This window comes from Anser brachyrhynchus (genome assembly GCF_964034855.1).
Source record: "Anser brachyrhynchus genome assembly, chromosome: 1".
NCBI lineage: Eukaryota > Metazoa > Chordata > Aves > Anseriformes > Anatidae > Anser > Anser brachyrhynchus.
The window spans coordinates 50,060,175-50,080,993 of NC_137694.1; the positions used below are offsets into that span (position 1 = coordinate 50,060,175).

At 36.8% G+C, this 20,819-nt stretch overlaps 1 protein-coding gene across 9 annotated transcripts in view; it reads left to right on the top strand.

Moving 5' to 3' along the window:
• Nucleotides 1-20,268, top strand: part of ATP2B1 (ATPase plasma membrane Ca2+ transporting 1) — a 63,492-nt gene extending 43,224 nt beyond the window's left edge. For 4 of the 9 annotated variants that reach the window (XM_080581491.1, XM_080581488.1, XM_080581489.1 and 1 more), the window contains exons 11-22: nucleotides 1,749-1,990; nucleotides 4,804-5,041; nucleotides 5,926-6,105; nucleotides 6,187-6,274; nucleotides 6,521-6,627; nucleotides 9,460-9,651; nucleotides 9,848-10,061; nucleotides 10,207-10,418; nucleotides 12,003-12,110; nucleotides 13,995-14,177; nucleotides 14,531-14,684; nucleotides 18,836-20,268. In XM_080581491.1, the coding sequence (XP_080437617.1) occupies nucleotides 1,749-1,990; nucleotides 4,804-5,041; nucleotides 5,926-6,105; nucleotides 6,187-6,274; nucleotides 6,521-6,627; nucleotides 9,460-9,651; nucleotides 9,848-10,061; nucleotides 10,207-10,418; nucleotides 12,003-12,110; nucleotides 13,995-14,177; nucleotides 14,531-14,684; nucleotides 18,836-18,861 (1,944 nt within the window). In that variant the 3' untranslated portion in view covers nucleotides 18,862-20,268. The remainder of the gene's footprint in view (nucleotides 1-1,748; nucleotides 1,991-4,803; nucleotides 5,042-5,925; nucleotides 6,106-6,186; nucleotides 6,275-6,520; nucleotides 6,628-9,459; nucleotides 9,652-9,847; nucleotides 10,062-10,206; nucleotides 10,419-12,002; nucleotides 12,111-13,994; nucleotides 14,178-14,530; nucleotides 14,685-18,835) is intronic. The other 5 variants (XM_080581486.1, XM_080581484.1, XM_080581485.1 and 2 more) reach the window with 2 other exon arrangements.
• The last annotated feature ends 551 nt before the right edge of the window (nucleotides 20,269-20,819 follow it).

Here is a 20,819-nt window from a genome sequence, read left to right on the forward strand (position 1 = left end):
AAAGATACAATCTCAGGAAACTAACTTCCTTGTAAGTTCGTAAGTGTGTCTAAATTTGTTTTTATAAGGAGGGCAGTTTACCATATTTGGAGAACAAATAGTTTGATTTGGGAGCTACTTCAAAGCAGACATGTAAGGGTAGCATAAGCTTATGTAGAAAGTAATGCAAAAATGCAAGTCCGGATGATGCACTTGATGGATTTTTTTCAGATACTACTAATATGAATTTGTAGGCTTTGGAATTGTAACACCTTTCCTAATAGCTTGAGACTTCCAAAATATTTTGGAATAAACAGAATAATGGACTGTTATGCATTACAGGGACTCAAATACTTAACACTGTATCTGTCTCTTCACAAATCCCTCTGATACACAGACAATACTCAAATCTCCCTTGTGTGCATCATATTTTCTGCAACACCAGAAAACACTTCAGCTTCCATGCTGAAGTCATTCCAACATGTTAAATAATTTAGTTTGTTTCAAGGCAATAAATATACTAAGTAGGTTTTATTTTTTTAAAATAATTACACTTCAAGATTTAGTAGAATTCTCCACTATGAATGCTTTCTACTTGAACAGAAGTAAAACCAAGTGACAAAAGTCACTTTTCAGCCTATAAGGATGGTAACTCCACAAGAATTTTCTTGCTAGCAGTACCTAAGGGGATATATCAAGATCACAAGCACCTATTTCTTTGGAATGAGGCTGAAATACTGATCAGTTGTAGCATGTGAGAAGTTTCACAGTCTATTTCTTAAGGAACCTTTTATAGGAAGAAAAAGTAGCTGTTTATAAGCTCACCCAGTCCCTTAGTTGGGTGTTCCAGTCCATTCATCTTCGTGGCCTATTGCTGGACTTGCCTCGAGTATGCTCATCTCTCTTGTACTGGGGAGCATGTTAAACTGAACAATTTAGAAGTGTGAGTTTTCAGTACTGTGAAAACATGAGATCTTGTGGATCTGAACAATGAAAACGGATTACTGCCTTATGATTATTGTAGTTGTGATCTAGCTATTTGAGGCTTGTCAGGCTAAGTACTTCAGCCTCTTTTGCTACAAACTACAGTGCTATGTTACAGCTATATACAGAAATATCTTCAGAAAAAATACTCCTTTTAGCACTAGTCTGTGCGTATCCCACATTACTGAGATAACAACTTGTGCTGGTATAAAAGGACTGGATACTGAAAAGAGTTCAGAAACAAGTTAAATAGGCCACAGCCTGGAAAACAGAACTTGTAATGAGACTTAAGAAGCTTAAAGACAGTTTCTCCAGTAGAAGGCTAACAGGTGATTTGACGTATTCTAAGACATTGAGGAAGAGCTGTTACAAGAGAAGATACTTTAGTTTAGCAGAAATAATGGCGTTTAGTATGTTTTAATCAGTTTCCTTAAACTTATCTATGTGTTTATTTTGCAAAACAATTATTCAGGGATCTACTACATTCAAGTGATCCAGGCAGATATTTCAAGCAATGGGAAACTCTAAAAAGAAAGGTCATCTCTGGATTTGATACAAACTTCATGGTGATTTTTTGAGCCTAAGAAATAGATTGCAGAAGTCACTTATAAAGGTCAGCAGTATGATCTTGTGACCTATGAATTTATAGATTAATCGTTGCAAGAGTAAAACTTCTACATCCCAGAGCTGAGCTTGGACTTAACCTTCCTTGTGTTCTAAATGCTGTACTTCAGTGGTTCATAAGTTAACCTCCTCATCAGTGAAGGTTCTTGTTCTTCTTGCAGCCTCCTGAAAAAGAAGGTGGCCTACCACGTCATGTTGGAAATAAAACTGAATGTGCCTTGCTGGGATTGCTCTTGGATTTAAAACGTGATTATCAGGATGTAAGAAATGAGATACCAGAAGAGAAGTTGCACAAAGTGTACACCTTCAACTCTGTTAGAAAATCTATGAGTACTGTGTTAAAAAACTCTGATGGCAGTTTCCGGATATTCAGTAAAGGTGCCTCTGAGATAGTTCTTAAAAAGTAAGAACAACTACTATTATACTTTGGCACTTCTAATTCGGCTAAATGTTGTGGTAGGCTGAGAGTCTGTAAACTGCTAAACAACATTATGCCATAGACTGCAAATCATTTCTGTAGCTCTGTTCGTGAACAAGTGCAACAGTCCTGTACCCCTGGGATAGCTGCTAGCTCCCTGGCTTCTCTCCCTCAGTTATTTGACTTTATACAGTGAGGTGTGCCGGTAGCATTTGGGTTACTTTAATTCTAGCCCACTAAAAAGTGTAAAGCAGAAGTACAGCTGGTCATCTTTCATTTTAACATGTAAACTCTGCACAGATAAAGGAAAGTGTTTGATTAGCACTATTCTCTAGTTACTAAACCATTTTAGTTTTAAGTTGGTAAAAATACTCACCCATGTTCCAGGAAAGTCCTGACAGCTGATCCACTTAAAAATCTGGGTAGGGTTTGTGACTTTGCAAAATTGATCACTTTAAGATTACTTTGAGATTAAAAAGACTGTGTAAATTTGTGCCAAAGTTGATTACTGTAACAGAAGATTGAACTTGACCAAGAGAGTGATTTTTTTTTTTAATGTGACAAAGCAAGTTGTTTCCTTATGCATCAGTAGAGGCTTTTTGTTCTAGTGATTAGACTATTAGTAAGCAATGTGTCACCACTGGGACAAACCTTAAAGTGTGAAAAGGCTGTGGTAACTCCTAAACAGGTGAGAAGGCATGCATGCATGCTGTAGTCTAGAAACAGCAGTTGTAGCCAGTCTGTTTTTAGTCTTAACTTCATACTGTTTGTGTGAGTGTAGCACATAAGATTGTGTTCTTTAGTTCAGCTTAATTTTTTGCTTGCAGACAGCCCCCAAAACCACTGCTTAGGGATGTACTAATACACTAAAGAGAAAAGATGAAATTTTTCCTTCTCCATCAATTACGTGCTGACAACAAAAAGTCAGTCTTTCAAGGACTCCAGTTCCTTTTGATACAGAATTTAGATTTAGATGTGAATTACTATATAGCTAAATTTTAACCCAATCTTCATCAGTGAGTAACTATGCCTTTTTTTGCCTTACTTCTACCTTGTTGAATAACCGAACTGTAGAAGATGCTAGAATTCATTCAGTCCCGACTCCTGTGGTCCATTTAGGTTCACAACTGAGATATAAATAATAATGGTATCTAGGAAAGAACAAGAAAACCTAGACTGATTTAGATAATATTGGCATACTGTAATCCCAAAGCTATTTGAGCAGCACTGTCTAAGAAAGTCTTAGCATCCTAAGCCATTTTCTTTACCTTCTGCCTATACTGTGCAAGAAGTTAATCACAGAGCTGGTAACATGGTTTGTCAGCTGTGCTGCTCATTCTCTACTATCACATGTATGACTATTGAGCACTGAAAGTTTAAGTGTGTGTGTGTGTGTGTATATATATATATATACACATACATATATATAAAAAAAAATGTATTAAAAGATACAAAGGAGTTGCTAGTAAGGGTAGAAAAATGCTGCAAAAATTTTAAAGCACAATAGTTTTTTCCTCTTTCCTTACAATCATGTCTCAAGTCAAATCTTTGAAGTGAGTTTCAATTAAACCTTTATATAAAACTTACTGGTTTCCGTGCGTTCATCTTGGAATGCTTTGAAATCATTGCAAGCCCTATGATTAGAGTTAATGCAAGATATACTTAGTGGTTGCTGACATTTGAGCAGATAACCAAAATCAAGGACAGACTTCAAATTTCAGTTATGATAAATAGCAAGAAATATAAAGGAACTGCTTCATCTTTATTTCCTGGCTGCGGTGGAAACTTTGTATGTATTGCACCTGGGAATTTCCTAAACCACTGGACTAAAATACTTGTATGTAACAGTAGTTGTCTGTCAGATCTGCCAGATGTTTTTAAAGTGTCATAAATTCTTACTTTTTTCAGTGCCACATCAGTACTGATTGGTGAAACAAGTGCTTATGGCATTGCGTTATGGCAAAACTTTAGTAAGGATACAGATGAACAAAGTTACATTTATTGTTAAATGCACTTGTTACTGTTATATTCGTGGCATCAATATAAGCTCTCTATGAAAGCAGTGGCATCTATGGCATGAAGAAATAAACTAAAAGCGTGAGTTGAAATGCTTGAATATGTTATTTCGAGTCTAGCCTCTTAAACTTTTCAGTCAGTTTTAACTATTTGTTTTTAATTTAATGCTCCACATTAAGAACTCTATGCCAAATGGTCTGAATTTGAAATGTACATTTTGATATTTTTTGTTTTTAGAGTAGTAAGGTTTACACCGAATGTTAGGATTGGTTCATCATACCATCAGAGTTTGGTTTTAGTGCTGTAAGCTTATTGCTTACAGCTGTTGAAGCATCATGTGCATGTTCTGGAAGTTCATTGTACTTCTGTGATGATTGCAGCTGTTAACAAGGTGGGACAATTTGCTGGGAAAACTTGAAACTAGATTAACTGACTCCAACAGCGTAGGCACTACATTGATGTACAGTACAGAAATGGTTACTTCTAGGAGGCAACTAGTGTTTCGTTTCCTCAATTCAGGGGACATTATTTTCATCCCAGGACAGCCAGCCATCTCAGTTAACGTTCTGCAGATGGTATGTTTTACAATTAGGAAGAGATTAAGTGCATATGGAGGAGATTACCTTAGAGTTGCTGCTATTGTGTATTTTTTTTCTTGTGTGTGAGAGAGTCTAGTGAAAACAAAACTTGTGGAAACTTACTGGAGTTGGCTAACAAGCCATTTTCCACAACAAACTGAACTTTGGTAAACATCTGATAACTACTTAAACTTTCCTTTTCAGGTGCTTCAAAATACTGAGTGCTAATGGAGAACCAAAGGTATTCAGACCTAGGGACCGAGATGATATCGTAAAAACTGTAATTGAGCCGATGGCTTCTGAAGGACTCAGAACCATTTGTCTAGCGTTCAGAGACTTCCCAGCTGGGGAACCAGAGCCGGAATGGGACAATGAGAACGACATTGTTACTGGTCTGACGTGCATTGCTGTTGTTGGGATTGAAGATCCAGTGAGACCTGAGGTAGGATCACTGAGTGAACTGCAGTGACTATTAAAGCAGATCCTGATTCATGCAAAGAGTACAAGAAACTGAATTGCTATTGCATGTCTTAAGAATAGTTAATAGATGAAAATCTAATTTATTGGGGGGAAAAGTTAATGGAGCTACAAAAGCAGATTAAAACTTCTTAACGTCACTTATGCTGTGTTACTGAAGCTCTGTACAAACTAATGACTTAAGGCGCTTACTAAGCAGTGTGTCAGTAGATGGAACAGCTAGTGTGGTTTTTTAACCGCTAGGAATATTAAGAATATGGGTTAGGATCATATTTAGCCATTGTGTTTGCTGCCAGCTTCTCATGGGAAGGAAGGTTTGTGATCTGAGAAGTGAGCTAAGGAACTCTGCTTGTTGTTGAGGTCTATGGAGAGCAGTAATTCTCAATAGTGAAAACTATAATGCTGCATGTAAATGGGACTCCTTTTTGATCCACATTACTGTCACTTGACACGGGCTGATGTGTGAATTGTATTTTATTTTACATAATCATAAATGTAAAGCCAGTATTTGGTACCTTTTTGCTACTACTACACCCTATAGTATATGGGGTTTGTGTGTGATATTTTTGAAGGCTGCAGTAGATGAAAAATGAAGAGGGTAAATAAACGGGGGGGGCAGGGTGAGGGGAAGGCAACAAAACAAAAAAGAACCACCCTTTGCCAGAATAGCCATTTATATGTTTTTCAGGAAAAGAATTAAGGTGACTGAACTTTTTTAAATGTTCCATAACAACGGTATTGATTTTTAAAATAAGAGTTATCCTCGTTTGAGCTAAAGACAATTCATTCACGTGTCTATATTTCTTTAGTGACTGTATAGTCCAACTCTGTCATTTTTTTTGCATATAGGTACCTGATGCAATAAAAAAATGTCAGCGTGCAGGCATAACTGTGCGTATGGTCACTGGTGATAACATTAACACTGCTCGTGCTATTGCATTAAAATGTGGTATTCTGAATCCTGGTGAAGATTTTCTGTGTTTGGAGGGCAAAGATTTTAACAGGAGAATACGCAATGAAAAAGGAGAGGTAAGCACACTGACTACTTAAGTTAGATCAGCAGCTGTTTTGTTAAGGCACATAACTGCAAAATATAACCTCTTTTTGCAGATAGAGCAAGAGCGAATAGATAAAATTTGGCCAAAGCTTCGTGTTCTTGCAAGATCATCTCCTACTGACAAACACACTCTAGTAAAAGGTAAATAAAAACCATTTGAGCTTCTAGATTTTCTTTTCTAGAAACAGAACTTTCCTTAGGATTTTGAATAGTGGGAAACGCCAATGAGTGTATATTCATTTGCCAGCTGATTTATTTCCTAAGCATGGGGGGAGCGGGGGAACCAGCACAATTTTTGGTTCTGAGGAACATAATGGATTTCTCTTTCAGCTTCAATTTTTGTTGTCTGTTTTGAACTATTGACACTGAGACGTCATTTTATTTTAGGTATAATTGACAGCACTGTCTTTGATCAGAGGCAAGTTGTAGCAGTAACTGGTGATGGTACCAACGATGGTCCAGCACTGAAGAAGGCAGATGTTGGATTTGCCATGGTATGACTTTTTTTTTCCTTCAGTATTTTGAGTGCTATTTTGATAAAACAGTTTATCTAATCACTTTGAAGAAGATTGAATAACCTGGCTTATTTCCTGTGCTAATATACAACTAAATTAAGGGTGTTGACTTCTCTCACATTTAATACTGATTAGTTTTTCTTGTTCCTCACTCTTCTAACTTAACCTTCTCTTTATTTGATTAAAAATGTCTTTGTGGCATTTGCCATTGAATAAAGCTTACACTGCAAATCCCCAGTCATTTGTAAATCAAAACCTTTTTCAAAGCAAAGACTTGTTGCAAAATATAGCACAAAAATTTCTGATACTGAAGATTCCTGCAATGAGATCTGTTCAGCATATGGCAGAATGACTTAGGTGGTAAATAGCATACTGTGTTGATGTTCAGTAAAGTTTATACACGATATGAAATGAGCTTATTCGTCTGTTTTCCATAAAATGATGCAGAAGAACAGGGAAATTAGGATGAAAGAGTCCCAGTTGATGTTTAAAATTACTTTGGAGGCTGTACTATGATACCTCTAGTACAACTGAAATAGCAGCATTTTGTGGCAGCCTAGGATCTTCATTTGTCTGAACGGCACCTCAGACTACTCTGCTTTCTCAATTTAAATTCTCAAACACTCTTTGAAATGGGAACCAAACCAAGTCTTAACAGAGCTCATGAAAATTAAGCAGAATGTTTTAGCCTAAATTTACCTTGTGTTAAACACTTGTTACAGAGTCCTAAGCAGTCTATGGTAGCTAAGGGAATTGCATTGTCATTTTGCTCTTCCTGGGATGACCTGAAGGAATTAGGAGGCAAAACATCAAAACATCAGTTCTCTATCAGATAATAAATGATCTTTAAGAAGACACAAAAATGTTAATACTTGAATCTCTCTCCCAGAGTCAGGGGTTGTTGTGTGTTAGTTTGATTAGTTGTTTGTTTTTTTGAGATGTCTTTACTTTGTTGTGGCTTATGTATTTGTTCTTACTGATGCAATTGTCTACATGGTACTAAATATTTGATAAATTACAGCTATAAAGGTGGTCCCTGCAAAACCTTATCACTGTCAACCATAGAATGGAATCATAAAGTCACAAAACGGCTTGGGTTGGAAGGGACCTTAAAGACCATCTAACTTCACTCCCCAGCCCCCCTGCCATGGGCATGGACACTTCCCACCAGACCAGGCTGCCCAAAGCCTCATCCAGCCTGGCCTTGAGCACTTCCAGGGGTGGGGCGTCCACAACTTCTCTGGGCAGCCTGTGCCAGGGCCTCACCACCCTCTGTGGTAAAAAGTAGCCTCCTAACATCTAAAATAAATGTCCCCTTTTAGTTTAAAACCATTCCACCTTGTCTTGTCATTATCTACCTGAGTAAGAAGTCACTCTTCAAGTGACTTTCCGCATTGAATTTGAGTTAAAATTCCTCATTCTGCTTTATAAATCTGGATTAAAATTTATGAAAATAAACTAGCATATATTGATTTTCCATTATATACAGAGCCTTAGAATACTTGCCTTGCCTGGAGTAGATTTAGCCTATCAATTAAAAACCCTTTAAGGGCTAATACTAGACAGGCTCATACCTTAAATATTGTAGGCTTCAGCTGTCTTCTAGCTACTTCAAAGCACTTTAAGATGCTTTCAAGCTTTTTCTTGCCTCAAGATTCCTCTTCAGCCTTAAGCTGACAAAGTACAATCTGGTGCTAGTCGGTCATGTTAGTCTTTAAAGGCTCGTCATTAAGCTTTTGAACTGGGGACGTGGTGGTGGTGTGGTGGTGAGATGGGACGGATACCTGAAGACCACACTTTTACTACAACGTGCAGATGTACTGAATTAGATATTAATCTAGTGGGAAACAATCAAGAGAAGGAAAAGCTTCCATGCAATTTTCAGAGTATTTTCAAAAGCATACCTTACAAATTTATGCATGAAATGTTTTCTACACTGTAACAGTCTTGTTAGGATAAATGTGTTTTCTGCTATTGTATACAGCTGCTGTAGTTGGTGCTGTTGGGGATGCCATCTATGTTCATCTCTTTTCTTTTTATAAGAAAAACAACGAAAAATGCCACCAAAATAAACTCCGCACCAACACATCATCTCTAACTGATTATCTAAATATCACTTAAAATATCTACTACATACTATTTGAAGGCATCTTTTAAATTGTACACATAGCTGTGCAGATGACTTAATTAGCAAAATAATGATCATTAAATTTCTTGTTGTTACTGTCTATGGTATTTCAAAAAGCCATCCTTGAAGTAGGTGTTACGTGTAATACGCAACTTAAACTTTTTAAATAGTCTTAGGAAATTCCAGTTGCTCAAAACCTAACAATGTCATTGCATTGCAATGTCACATGCAGTGATAACGTGTCTTGCTGGTCAATGTCAATACGTTTCTGCAAAAGGTTTTTGGCGATGTGTATTGCTCCACCATGTAGATACACACGTATTGCCCTACTGCTTGGGATCCATATAGCAAACTCAGGAGATGGACTAACCTGTAGTGCTGCACCATCTGGTGGTCTTTAACTTGAACAGGGGGAACTTGCACAGTGTCTTTTTCTTGTCAACTTGAGATTTGTTTATTACTAAGGTCTGTATACTTTAAATGACTTTATAATTTTTCATTCTCCAGTAGAACTTAGAAGCAAATCTTGCTTCAGTAGAGCTTTGGGTTGCTTACATTAAAGTAATCCAAAAGACATTGTGCATCAAAGTGCATGCCAAAATGCTGACCAAAGATATAATTGCTTCTACTATATACAACAGTGCATCCTGTTACATTTCATAATGTTTCTCTTTATCTACCAGGGAATTGCTGGAACAGATGTAGCTAAAGAAGCTTCTGATATTATCCTTACGGATGACAACTTCACAAGTATTGTTAAAGCAGTTATGTGGGGACGAAACGTGTATGACAGCATTTCAAAATTTCTTCAGTTCCAGCTTACAGTCAATGTAGTAGCAGTAATTGTTGCTTTTACAGGAGCATGCATAACACAGGTATGTACTGGTGGTGGGTAGTTTCAACTAAAAACGTTGTAAATATCACGACTGACTCAAATGAATTCAAACTCAGTTGTATAATAGTCCAAAGAATGTAATGATCTTCAAAACATGGCAATGTCTTATAATAAACACCTTTAATAGCTGCAGTTTGTTCACTTACACTGGAGGGTTTACATATCTATCTTTATAGGATTCTCCACTTAAAGCTGTGCAGATGCTGTGGGTAAATCTCATAATGGACACATTAGCCTCTCTTGCCCTGGCAACAGAGCCACCGACTGAAGCTCTTCTGTTGCGAAAGCCTTATGGTAGAAACAAACCTCTGATTTCCCGCACAATGATGAAGAATATCTTGGGTCACGCATTCTATCAACTGGTAGTGGTCTTTACACTCCTGTTTGCTGGTAAGGATACTTAGACTTACAGAGTTATGATAAAAGTTCTATAGAGATGAAGTCTTAAAACCTAGTTGTTTTTTACTCTACTGCATGTTCTGTGTGTGTGTGAAGTCACCAACTTAAGCTGCTGATAAATGTCTTTTATACACAGGTGAGAAAATTTTTGATATCGATAGTGGAAGAAATGCACCTCTGCATGCCCCTCCTTCAGAACATTATACTATTGTATTTAATACATTTGTGATGATGCAGCTGTTTAATGAAATTAATGCCCGAAAAATTCATGGCGAAAGAAATGTTTTTGAAGGGATCTTTAACAATGCTATCTTCTGTGCTATTGTTTTGGGGACGTTTGTTGTGCAGGTAAGTAACTTCTTGCTTACCCTGGAAATGCTAACCACCTAGGCATTTCATTTCTACAATGTGAAAAATCACCAGTCAAACACACTATAAAACACTTAGAAGTCCTGCTTGACATGGTCTTCAGGTAAGACCTCTTTGAAATTGTCAAAATTGAAGTGTAGAATTACTTGTATTTAGTCTTTTTGTTTTCTAGTCCTTCAATTTGATCTTGGTGTTCTAGTCTCTTAAAATGTAAAGAAGCTGTATCTTCCTCAATAGAAATCTGTTATCTGTATGGATAATATTGCTTTAGGTCTTATTTACACTGATGACTAGTGACCTTTAGTTGGTGCATCTAGGCAGATTTGTAAGAGCTGGTTAGTTAAATCTCTCTTTACAAACAAGATGAATTATTATCTGAAATTGATCAGGTCAACACACTGAGAAACAAAAAGTCAAAGTTTAATTTAAAGAAATAGTTTACACAAGATAGCTTCACCTTCTCATTAGCATTAACCTTTAATTCATTCATACCAATGTAGTGAAATAACCAACAAAACAATATTACATTTTAATGATTAACAAAATATAATTTTGACTTATATTATTTTAGACTTAAGATACATCACACAACTTAAACTACTTCTTAGCCTTTGAATTCCACAAAGTTGACCAAATATATAGCAGTTCAAGCAGTGCAAGTATATGCACCTCTACTTCATGTAAAACTGATTCACTTACTTTCCCAGTTTCAGACTTGTTCAGGTGGCACTTCCCCAGAAGTCACTTTTTTTTTTAGGCTGGCAAATGCAGCAGAATATTATTTTCCAACAAATCCAAATATGTAGAAAATGTTCCTGCCTACAACTGTGTTCCTTTCATAAACCTAATGGACAGATGCCTTCCCAAATAAGCAACTCTTGAGTTGTCTTACTATTTTATTCCGTGTTAATAAAATAAATTACTCTTGGGCTTTCGAGTTGTCAGGAGTCTTACTTAGCGGTCAGTACTGTTTCCTTTTGACGTTTGCCCTGCTACTTGAAAGTTTATTCTCCAGGGCAGAGTTCCATGCATATTAGTCTTATGCAGTGGGGATACCTTGCTCATTAGGGCCTGTACAGATTGTTGTAATAAGTCAGAAGGAGCTCATTTAACTCTTTTGTTTGAGGTCTTGACCACACTTCCCCCAGGGATTTACTACATTAAGTCATCATAAGACTTGTGTTAACAGAAGTTCATTCAGATCAGTTCATTCAACTTTCAGATGGTTGTTCATTTGATAAATATGCACTGTAAATTCGTAGCATTAAATATTTGCTGTAAATGTCATATGAAGAGGGAAGACTGTAAGCACAAAGAAGTAACCAACAGGGTTTTCTTGAGTGTACCATTTGAAGAATAACTAAATAGTTCTTGAAAAACTGAAAAGCAAGAGAAGATTGTTCATGTTTGGAAACAGTTCCAACAGCTGAGACAGAAGTAGTACATTCTTAATGAGATGGTAAATACTATGTTCTAAAGCAACGTTTTCTGTAACAATCTTTTATTACGGAATTTTCTAGTAACAGATCACTGATCTATGTTCAATAATACTGCTCTTCACAGATAATTATTGTGCAGTTTGGTGGAAAGCCTTTTAGTTGCTCAGAACTCTCAATTGAACAGTGGCTGTGGTCTGTTTTCCTGGGCATGGGAACGCTACTCTGGGGCCAGGTAAACTAGCTTTTTTTCAAAATGTCAACTATTTACTTGTGTTTGTTTGTATTTTCCATGTAAAGCATTTTATCTTAAGTACTCATATCTTTCAATGGGACTACATGAATTTGTGGAGATTAACAGTAAATACTGCATAAAATAGTCTAGGTCAATAGCTAGCAAGTCCGTAGTTGGTTATTCCTTACTCTGACAAGGCTGATGAGTTATAATTCCTAACTAGATGCTATGTCCAGTTTATGCTCAGTAACTTTTAACTAGGAGTACCTGTAGTAACTACTTAAACAAGAAATTGTCTTCAGCCAGATAAGTACTAGAAGAACTTCTGTAAGAATACAGATACAATTAGCATGCTAATGTTTCAATATATTTAACTTGGTGTTGAATGGTTTTCTTGATGACTCAGGACTGTTATACTTGCTAGTATTTTGGTATTTTAGGACTTCCTGGAATAGCAAAAAACACAGCAAAACTCAAAACAGTTTTCTCTTTAATCTTCTCCAGTTGCACAATTATGAAGCATAACTAAGCTACTGCATCTTTTTCTTGTATTTCAGTACTATTGCATGCACAACAATAATTGTAAGCAGCAAGCTTATTTACACAAAACTTCAGAGCTACATAGTTTGTCATTATTTAAGGACATAGTTGTATAAATTTTTCATACCACTTGAAGAGTTTTCCAGGATAGTTTCTTCCATTCCATTTTGTAAAGAACACTTCAATTTTCGTATGAAATTGGCAGGATTAATTTTAGTTGTGAATACATACAGAAGTGCATATTTTAAAAGTGGCTATGAGACTTTAAAGTAAGTTCTTGGAAAATGTATCATTTTAAAAAATTAAAATCAAATACTCACTCTGAGGTTTACAGGTAGTCTAGAAGAGAGAACTGAGATGGCTTGAAATACCTTTGATCCAAATTGTCTTGCAGGGGCTGCAGTTCATGCTGCTGTAGCATTTCATTAAAGCAAAAGATTTTTGACTTTCTGAGAACAGTAGAAACTGAAGTGTAAGCTGGGAGCGTTCACAGTAGCCACGTCAGTATGAAGGACGGTTTATTTTGCTTTTGGAGTAGTCTTTTTCTTCTGCAGCTGCTGAAATGGTCTTCTAGGTTTATGCTCAAGGAAAACAGGTTGGGAACTGACGTGGATCTACTAGATGGGATGTATCAAAAGATGACTCCCCTTCACTACATAGTTCAACAGAATAGCCCTGAAGGTGGGGATGAAAAGGAAAGCTGGAACATACATAGCTTTTATTTATCTTAAGCTAGATGAATTAGTTTAAATTAATTAGCAATTTAATAAAAACAAATAGCAATTTAATCATTTGGTATAAGGGTTTTGAAACATCACTCACCTTGCAAGTGGTATTTTCCAGGTGTCAAAGGAATGCATGCCTGTTCTGTATCTCTGAATAAGCTGTGGCTACTTCTAAGTAAATGTAGTTCCTCTCATATGAGGCAACACATCATGCTTATCAAAGTGAAGAAGATCTGAAAGCTCTTGATACTAGTACAGTCTACAGAATTAATGGCTTTTCCTAAGTTTGGTACTGTTCCTTTGTGGCATGGTCAAGTAATTATAAAGTGGAGTCTTTGTCCCTACTAAGGTTGAAGTTTTCTAGGTTTGTAGTCTTACAGTTTAATTTCACACCTCAGTTGAGGTGCCGTGGAAACACACAGCTTTGCAACTATTCAGCTGGAGTGATGGCTCTATGTTGATGCACTTAACCTGTGTATATCTTTATCTTTTTGCCCTTTTTTCCAACTTTGCTAATTGTATGCAGGATTGTATGTTAAGGCTTGCGTCTGTTAGTATGTTTATTATTTTTTTCCCCTTAAAATAATAATCCTGTTTCGTAATTTTCATTCACTGTTAGTTGATTTCAACAATTCCAACCAGCCGCCTGAAATTCCTTAAGGAAGCTGGTCATGGAACACAAAAGGAAGAGATTCCTGAGGAAGAGCTAGCAGAAGATGTGGAGGAGATTGATCATGCGGAGAGAGAATTACGTCGTGGTCAGATCTTGTGGTTTAGGGGCCTAAACAGGATACAAACTCAGGTATGGTCTTGGAGAAGGTAGGACACAGTGGGTGTTATGAGGGAAATCACTCCTCTCCATCCCCGGTCCTTTAAGTGGCAGTTCTAAATGGTGTGGCTGAGACTCTCAAGAGGGGTTATGGGTGAATGTATAATCCCTCAGGGTTCTCTGTTTTCTTCAGCTCTAAATGCAACTCTTACCTGTGTATCTGCTGTATTAAAAAGAAAAGTGCCTTTCTTCTTTACTTTTTGTGTGTTATAGATGGGATGCTCCTTCTCTCTCTCTCTCTCTCTCTCTCTCTCTCTCTCTCTCTCTCTCTCTCTCTTTCTCTCTCTTTCTCTGAGCAAGCTGTCACAATCTCTGATTCCTTGCAGATGGATGTAGTGAATGCTTTCCAGAGTGGAAGTACCATTCAGGGGGCTCTAAGGCGGCAACCCTCCATCGCCAGCCAGCACCATGATGTAACAAATATTTCTACCCCTACACATGTAGTGTTTTCCTCTACTACTGCTTCTACTACTGTGGGGTGTGAGTGTGTGTTCCTAAAGTGCATGAAATTAACATTTCCTGATTCACATACCTAACGTTTCTCATTTTCTCCTTAGTACTTAAAATCATCGTTCAGGCTTTTCATAGAGCTTTTCCACAAAGTGGAGTCCTCAAGACTTTTTTTTTCTTAGAGGGCTGAGAACAGGTGGAACAATTGCAACAAAAGAGTTTCATGTTAAAGCTGTGAGCCTGCACATCCTGTGCCTTCATCCATTTGTGTATAGAGGGATATTTAAGATAAAAATAGGAAAACTGTTGTAAATTTTCGAGTATATGCCTCTTAGGGTGACTTATGTTGAATAAGTGAATTAAGTGTATAATCGTAGAACTAGGTCTACTAAGTAGTTGTCTTGCACTCCATATAGCACAAATAATACATTAAAAGGTAAACAAACTGATGGAAAAGCAATGCTATTTTGAAAATATGAATGTAGTTAGAACATGGAGCACTAAATGCATTTTCTTTGTAGCCTGTGAGGAACTTCTGAATCTCTGCTTTTGTTGGACTTTTTTTACTGAATAACACAACTTTCTCAACATCAGGATTCAGGTGGCGAAACAAGGCTTCTTAAGCGCGTACAAGTCAGAAGAAACATTTATTTAGCTAATCTAAAAAGGAAAAAATATTTAGGCACTCAGTGGTAAAACTTTCATTCACGTTTGAAGGATTTCTTTTCCTTTCTAGGTTCTTCTGGCAGCAGTTCATAAGCCATCAGTGACAGTACAGTTCTTGTCTCACCTTAATTCTGCCCTGTTGATACTGTGATCTAAGTGGCATTTTAGTTTCAGCCTTTCTGTCTGTAGAGGCTAAAAACTTAACTGCTCATGTATGTAGGCTTAAATTATGGATTCTCTTAAATTATGGATTCTGAAGATGTGTAACAGTTAGATATTAGCTATTAGTATTCAACTATTGTTGAAAGTTTTCCATCGTAGTTATATATTATACATTTAACTTCATTCTCTAATTTCCTATAGAATGGTTAAATAATCGTTTTTTAAAATAACTTTGAGAAAGCTTCTTTTCCCCTCCTGCTTTTTAAGATTTCAGATTACCAGGTGGATGAAGACCCTTAATTTAAGGAGCTGCCTTAATTGTTCTCTTCTGATTTTTTTCGGCTTGGCCAGAATTTGTGCTAGTTTGCACAAGCTAACCTGTTCTCCATTGGTGACAGATATTTTCCTACTTTGCAGCAGTATTGAGAAGCTCAGCTCACAGACTTGCATGCCTGAAAAACACAAAATGAAAAGTAGATTTACCAGTAAGGATGTGCAGAATTGCATCTCCTACTTAAAATGCTAATGAGTAACCTGTATCCCAAACTACACTCAAGAAAATTAATTAGACATTCAGAATTCTCTAGAGAGCAACTTCACGCCATGCTGTCATTTGAGCAGAATCTAATGGGCACTGCAGCATCTCATTACATCAAATGACCAATGCTGGTACAAAGCTACAGTAGTGCAGAAGCAGTTTTTGAGTCTCACTGAGAAGTACAGCCTTCTGCTACACCCTCCAGGAGAACATCTTTTGATAAGTAATGTATATTAATGGGAAGCAGATGTGTTACTTCATTTTTCTCTTTTTTTGGAGCTGTTTGCTGGAAGACAGTTCAGATGTTCCTGTGAAGTGAGGTTGCTGCTCTAAGCAGCCATCTGGCCAGGAGGATTTGGAGTGCTTACTGCATTCCTTGCTATTCTGGTACTAATATGAGAAAGGCCTGATGACAGTATAAATTATACATAACAAATTGTCTTGTTTGCTCCTCACCTATGATATTTATTTATAGTTAGCTTTCTTGTCTAATTATCTTTAGTAGCTAAAAATAAAACCTTTTTTTTTTACCTTTTATTACTTAAAATGCTGTTTATCTGATTTCTGCCTTCATGGCTGACTTTCTAAGGGTCCTGGGTTCACAGGAGTGTCCAGATTAGTCTTGATTCACATGCACGGAAATAGCTTTATTGTGGATATGTTTATATTCCTATGATAATTACAGCTGTCCTGTTAAGCTAAAAACTGTTTTCCATTACTGCTTATGTTCTAACTCACCATCTGTAAGCAATGAAAAACTATTCCCATGAGGCAATCATATTTCATTTTGCCACAGAAATTGGTGGTGGGATGCAACATGCCAAATAAAGGAATTGCAAACTTTCAGTTTGGCATTGTCACTGCTGATTCTCTTGGAAAGTGCCAAGACAGCTTATGCAGCATGCTGGACTTGTTTAAAGCTCATGTAACATGCAAACTCCTTAGGAGCATGCTCAATTTTTTTTTCATGTGATGAATAGTAAAGTATTAGATGCTGCTGTAACATTTTACTTCTCAAGCACATCAACACTATTTCTTGTCATCCCTTTATTGAAAGTTGCATGTCCTCCCTGTCACCTCCCAGTGATTTCCACTGTCATTGGGTCTCAGCTGTATACCTACAGTATAAAAATGGGGACTTTATAGGTTTTTAGTAAAATTCTTAGTGGAAATGGGGGTTGGGGGGAGGGGGAACAATGTTATTTCTAGAGGTCAAAGAAAGTGGTCAGAATCTGTCACATGTAGTGCTTCTCTGGTAACAAACTTGACACACTGCTTTTGGGGAGTCCTTTTCTGTGTTTACTAAAAGGGTGTTTGGTGTATCTTAACTCCTTTGAAGTCAATGTTCCTGACCTGCTCAACCTTCCAGCTTCATTCCTTCACCTGGAATTGCTTTATGTTTACTATAAAGGAACTCAGTGCATCTTGTATGGAAGCAGTAGTCCTGATAAACTCCCGTGCTTGAAACAAGTCACCTTGGATGTGCAAAAAAAAGTTGTCTTAAATTAAAAGTCTTCTTAAATTTTGACTTACTGTTTTGCAACAGTAAGCTATTCTTGTTCACTAGAAAATTTTGCTCTGTTTCTTATTGTACAACACAGGAGCTTTGGATTGAAACTACTTCCCTGAAGACTTACTTGGATTGCTTAGAGATGTTGAGCATTGAATAGGCTACTAACAGAAGGGGACGCTGAACTGTATTTTGATGAAAGTTAGACAAAGGGCTCATTGACTTCTGATTAACTATATGCATATAAATTCAAGAATAAATACTGAAATTCTGTAGTTGGTCAGGGAAACATGGAACATAGGAGGAGAAGAGGTGTGTGGCAGATGATTTCATCCTTCAGATGACAATTTGAAAAACATAAGTTGAAGTCAACTTGGACATGCACAATTTGCAAAATGAAGTTGTACTTCACTATATCCAATTTCACATCCAATTCCATTCTGAAATGTTTGTTTATGAATTCTGTAAACTCAGTATTCTAATCTGAAAAATGTTAGTTAAGCAGTGAAAAAACTTCAGCCTGGGAATTTTGTCCGTGAATTCAATGGAAATTGAAAACTCAAGTAAGCTAAGGCTGATCACCTGCTTCTCTGATACTTTGTGCTACTTGAGTAGTGTTTTCAAAGCTAGAACCTGTCATGGCTACATTTTAAGTGTACAATACAATATTCAGGTTCCTAGTTCTGGTATTAAGCTTCCAAATCATTATTAAGAAACTTTCTCTAGTGTGATAGATGGGTATATACTCGAATATTTACAGCTGTTACAGTGGTATCCTTTTTTGCATGACTTCATAAACGTCTGGTCATTGTGACATTGGCTTACACGTGCTTGGCTTTTTCATAGTCAGTTGACATCCTAATTCCTAGCATGAGAATTAGTAACCCTTTTACCCTCTAACTTATTTTCAGCCCCATTCTCCCTTTCTGCCCCCATTCCCCCCCCCCCCCCCCCGTATTCAATAAAACTCACTGAAATTTATTTAATTTGTGAATAAATAAATAATTGTTGGCCTCACTTGAAAAATGCTTAGCCCATGTTAAGTAATTGAACAATTCTAGTGCCATGTCTGAATTTTTAGGCCCTTCAGCTTCTTGCAGTACTTTCACAATTTTTATTCCTATTGTATAGACTGGCAGTGCTCTACTGAAATGCTCTTCATTTTACAGTTTATTGCAAGTTCCACTGCATCACATGTAAATTCGATTCACTCATGTCTAGCTGTTTGTGGATTCAAACTCATAAGAACCATACCATTAACAGTAAATCTGCAGCGTTTTAACAACCTTTTTTCTTTGTTTACAGATCCGAGTGGTGAATGCATTTCGTAGTTCCTTGTATGAGGGGCTAGAGAAACCTGAGACACGAAGCTCAATTCACAATTTTATGACGCATCCTGAGTTTAGAATAGAAGACTCCGAGCCTCATATTCCCCTTATTGATGATACTGATGCTGAAGATGATGCTCCAACAAAACGCAACTCTACTCCCCCACCCTCTCCCAATAAAAATAACAATGCGGTTGACAGTGGAATTCACCTTACAACAGACATGAACAAGTCTGCTACCTCTTCATCCCCAGGGAGCCCGCTACATAGTTTGGAAACATCACTCTGATTGTAAGCTGAATGTTAACACACTAGCTGCATTGTAAAGAAATTGAAACTGGGTCTCTTCACGCATTATGATGGACAAGATGATATTCTTGTCTTGGACTTCAACAGAAGACACACTTGTACGAATGTAGATTTATTTTTTTAAAAAAAAGCTTTCTGCCAGACTGGAGGGTGCTTTTCTGGGGGTGGGAGTAATAATGAACTCTGACAGATGAACAGTAACTCAGCATAAGTGACCTGTGGATCATCTGTTGTACTTAAGAATGGTCCTGAACAGTGTGTTAGCAGAGCTTTAGTTTATCTTGATCCTTTTTTGAGGGGAAGGCTGGGAAGGGCAAGGAGGCCCTGGATTGTTGAATTGATACTTTAATTTCTGCTGTTGGCTGTTAATAATTTGGATTATTTATGTTTATAAATGATACAGATCTGTTTACAAGGTTTGTAGATACTTTTTGTTCCTGTTCATAGATGGGAAGCTTCCTTATAAATGATGCAGAGAAAAAAAAAAAAAAAAACTAGTCCTTCAAATACTGCTGTATTTTCAGGAAAAGGGTGTTTCTATTGAAACTGTACTAAATTTTGCCTGCAATTTACCTTGTTAAATATTGTAGATAAATTGCTAATACTAATAGCCAAATAGATAACACTAATGCTTTGTAAAAACATGAGCAGTGGTGTTCTAATGAAGTTATGGCCTCTGTCCTAATTAGTTTCTTAAATACATTTACTACTTAATGGTTTTGAAACAACTGTTTAATTTTTAAAAATTTTGAGAAACTTACTGAATAACTTTTGTTCAGAACTTAGTAGGATTGTTTAATGCAGGACATCAATATGTGATGGAACTTGCTTGAAATATTTCTGTTATCTCGGGCAAAATGGATTAAATCAAAATACATCAGAATCTTAGTCCTTTGTTTTTGTCTAAACATGTTAGTTTAGTGCTGTCTTGGTGAACTGTGAGTGGAACTGTGATTTTTTTCTAATCTATAGAATCCTTCATGCAGCATGAGGGCTGTTGGCATTTTGAAAGGTTGTTAGTGGGTAGCATACATGTTCTCCTTTTTGTTTTTGAAACTTGTTTGTAAACATGAATAAATCTGCCCTTTTGTTAAAATAAAATTGCAGCAATGGTTTATTACAGATTTTTTTTTCCTCAGCTCCTTCACGGGAAACATTGGAAAGTACTCTTTTGTATTACTGGTTAACTTTAAATTACAGTTTCAAGATGGTAACAGCCCCACTAAAGCAGTACTTTGGGTAAATGGAATCATGGTGGCTGCCTCATAATGAATGTAAGCTTAAGGTACTCAGAAGTCTTCAATGAGCCCAAAAAGTACTTGGAAATGAACAGGTCTGGCTGAAATTCTAAGATGTACTCTGAGTACTGCATAACGACTATATTCCTGACCACCTAAATGAAGGAGAAGAAGAACTGACTGATAGCACCAGTGAAAGTATGTTTTTCACGTTCATGTACCAAAACGGACCTGTTAGTGATAGACTGAAAAAGACATGGTCTGCCTCATCTGGATTCTTGAAACAGTTAAGGATGGTGGAGCAGTACTTGACCTGGTACTTCCCATGTCTTCTAGGTCCATTACTGTTCAGAAGAGCATGAATTTCATACTGTTTTTCTTTTGACAGCTCTGTGTTCTTAAACATAGCATTTC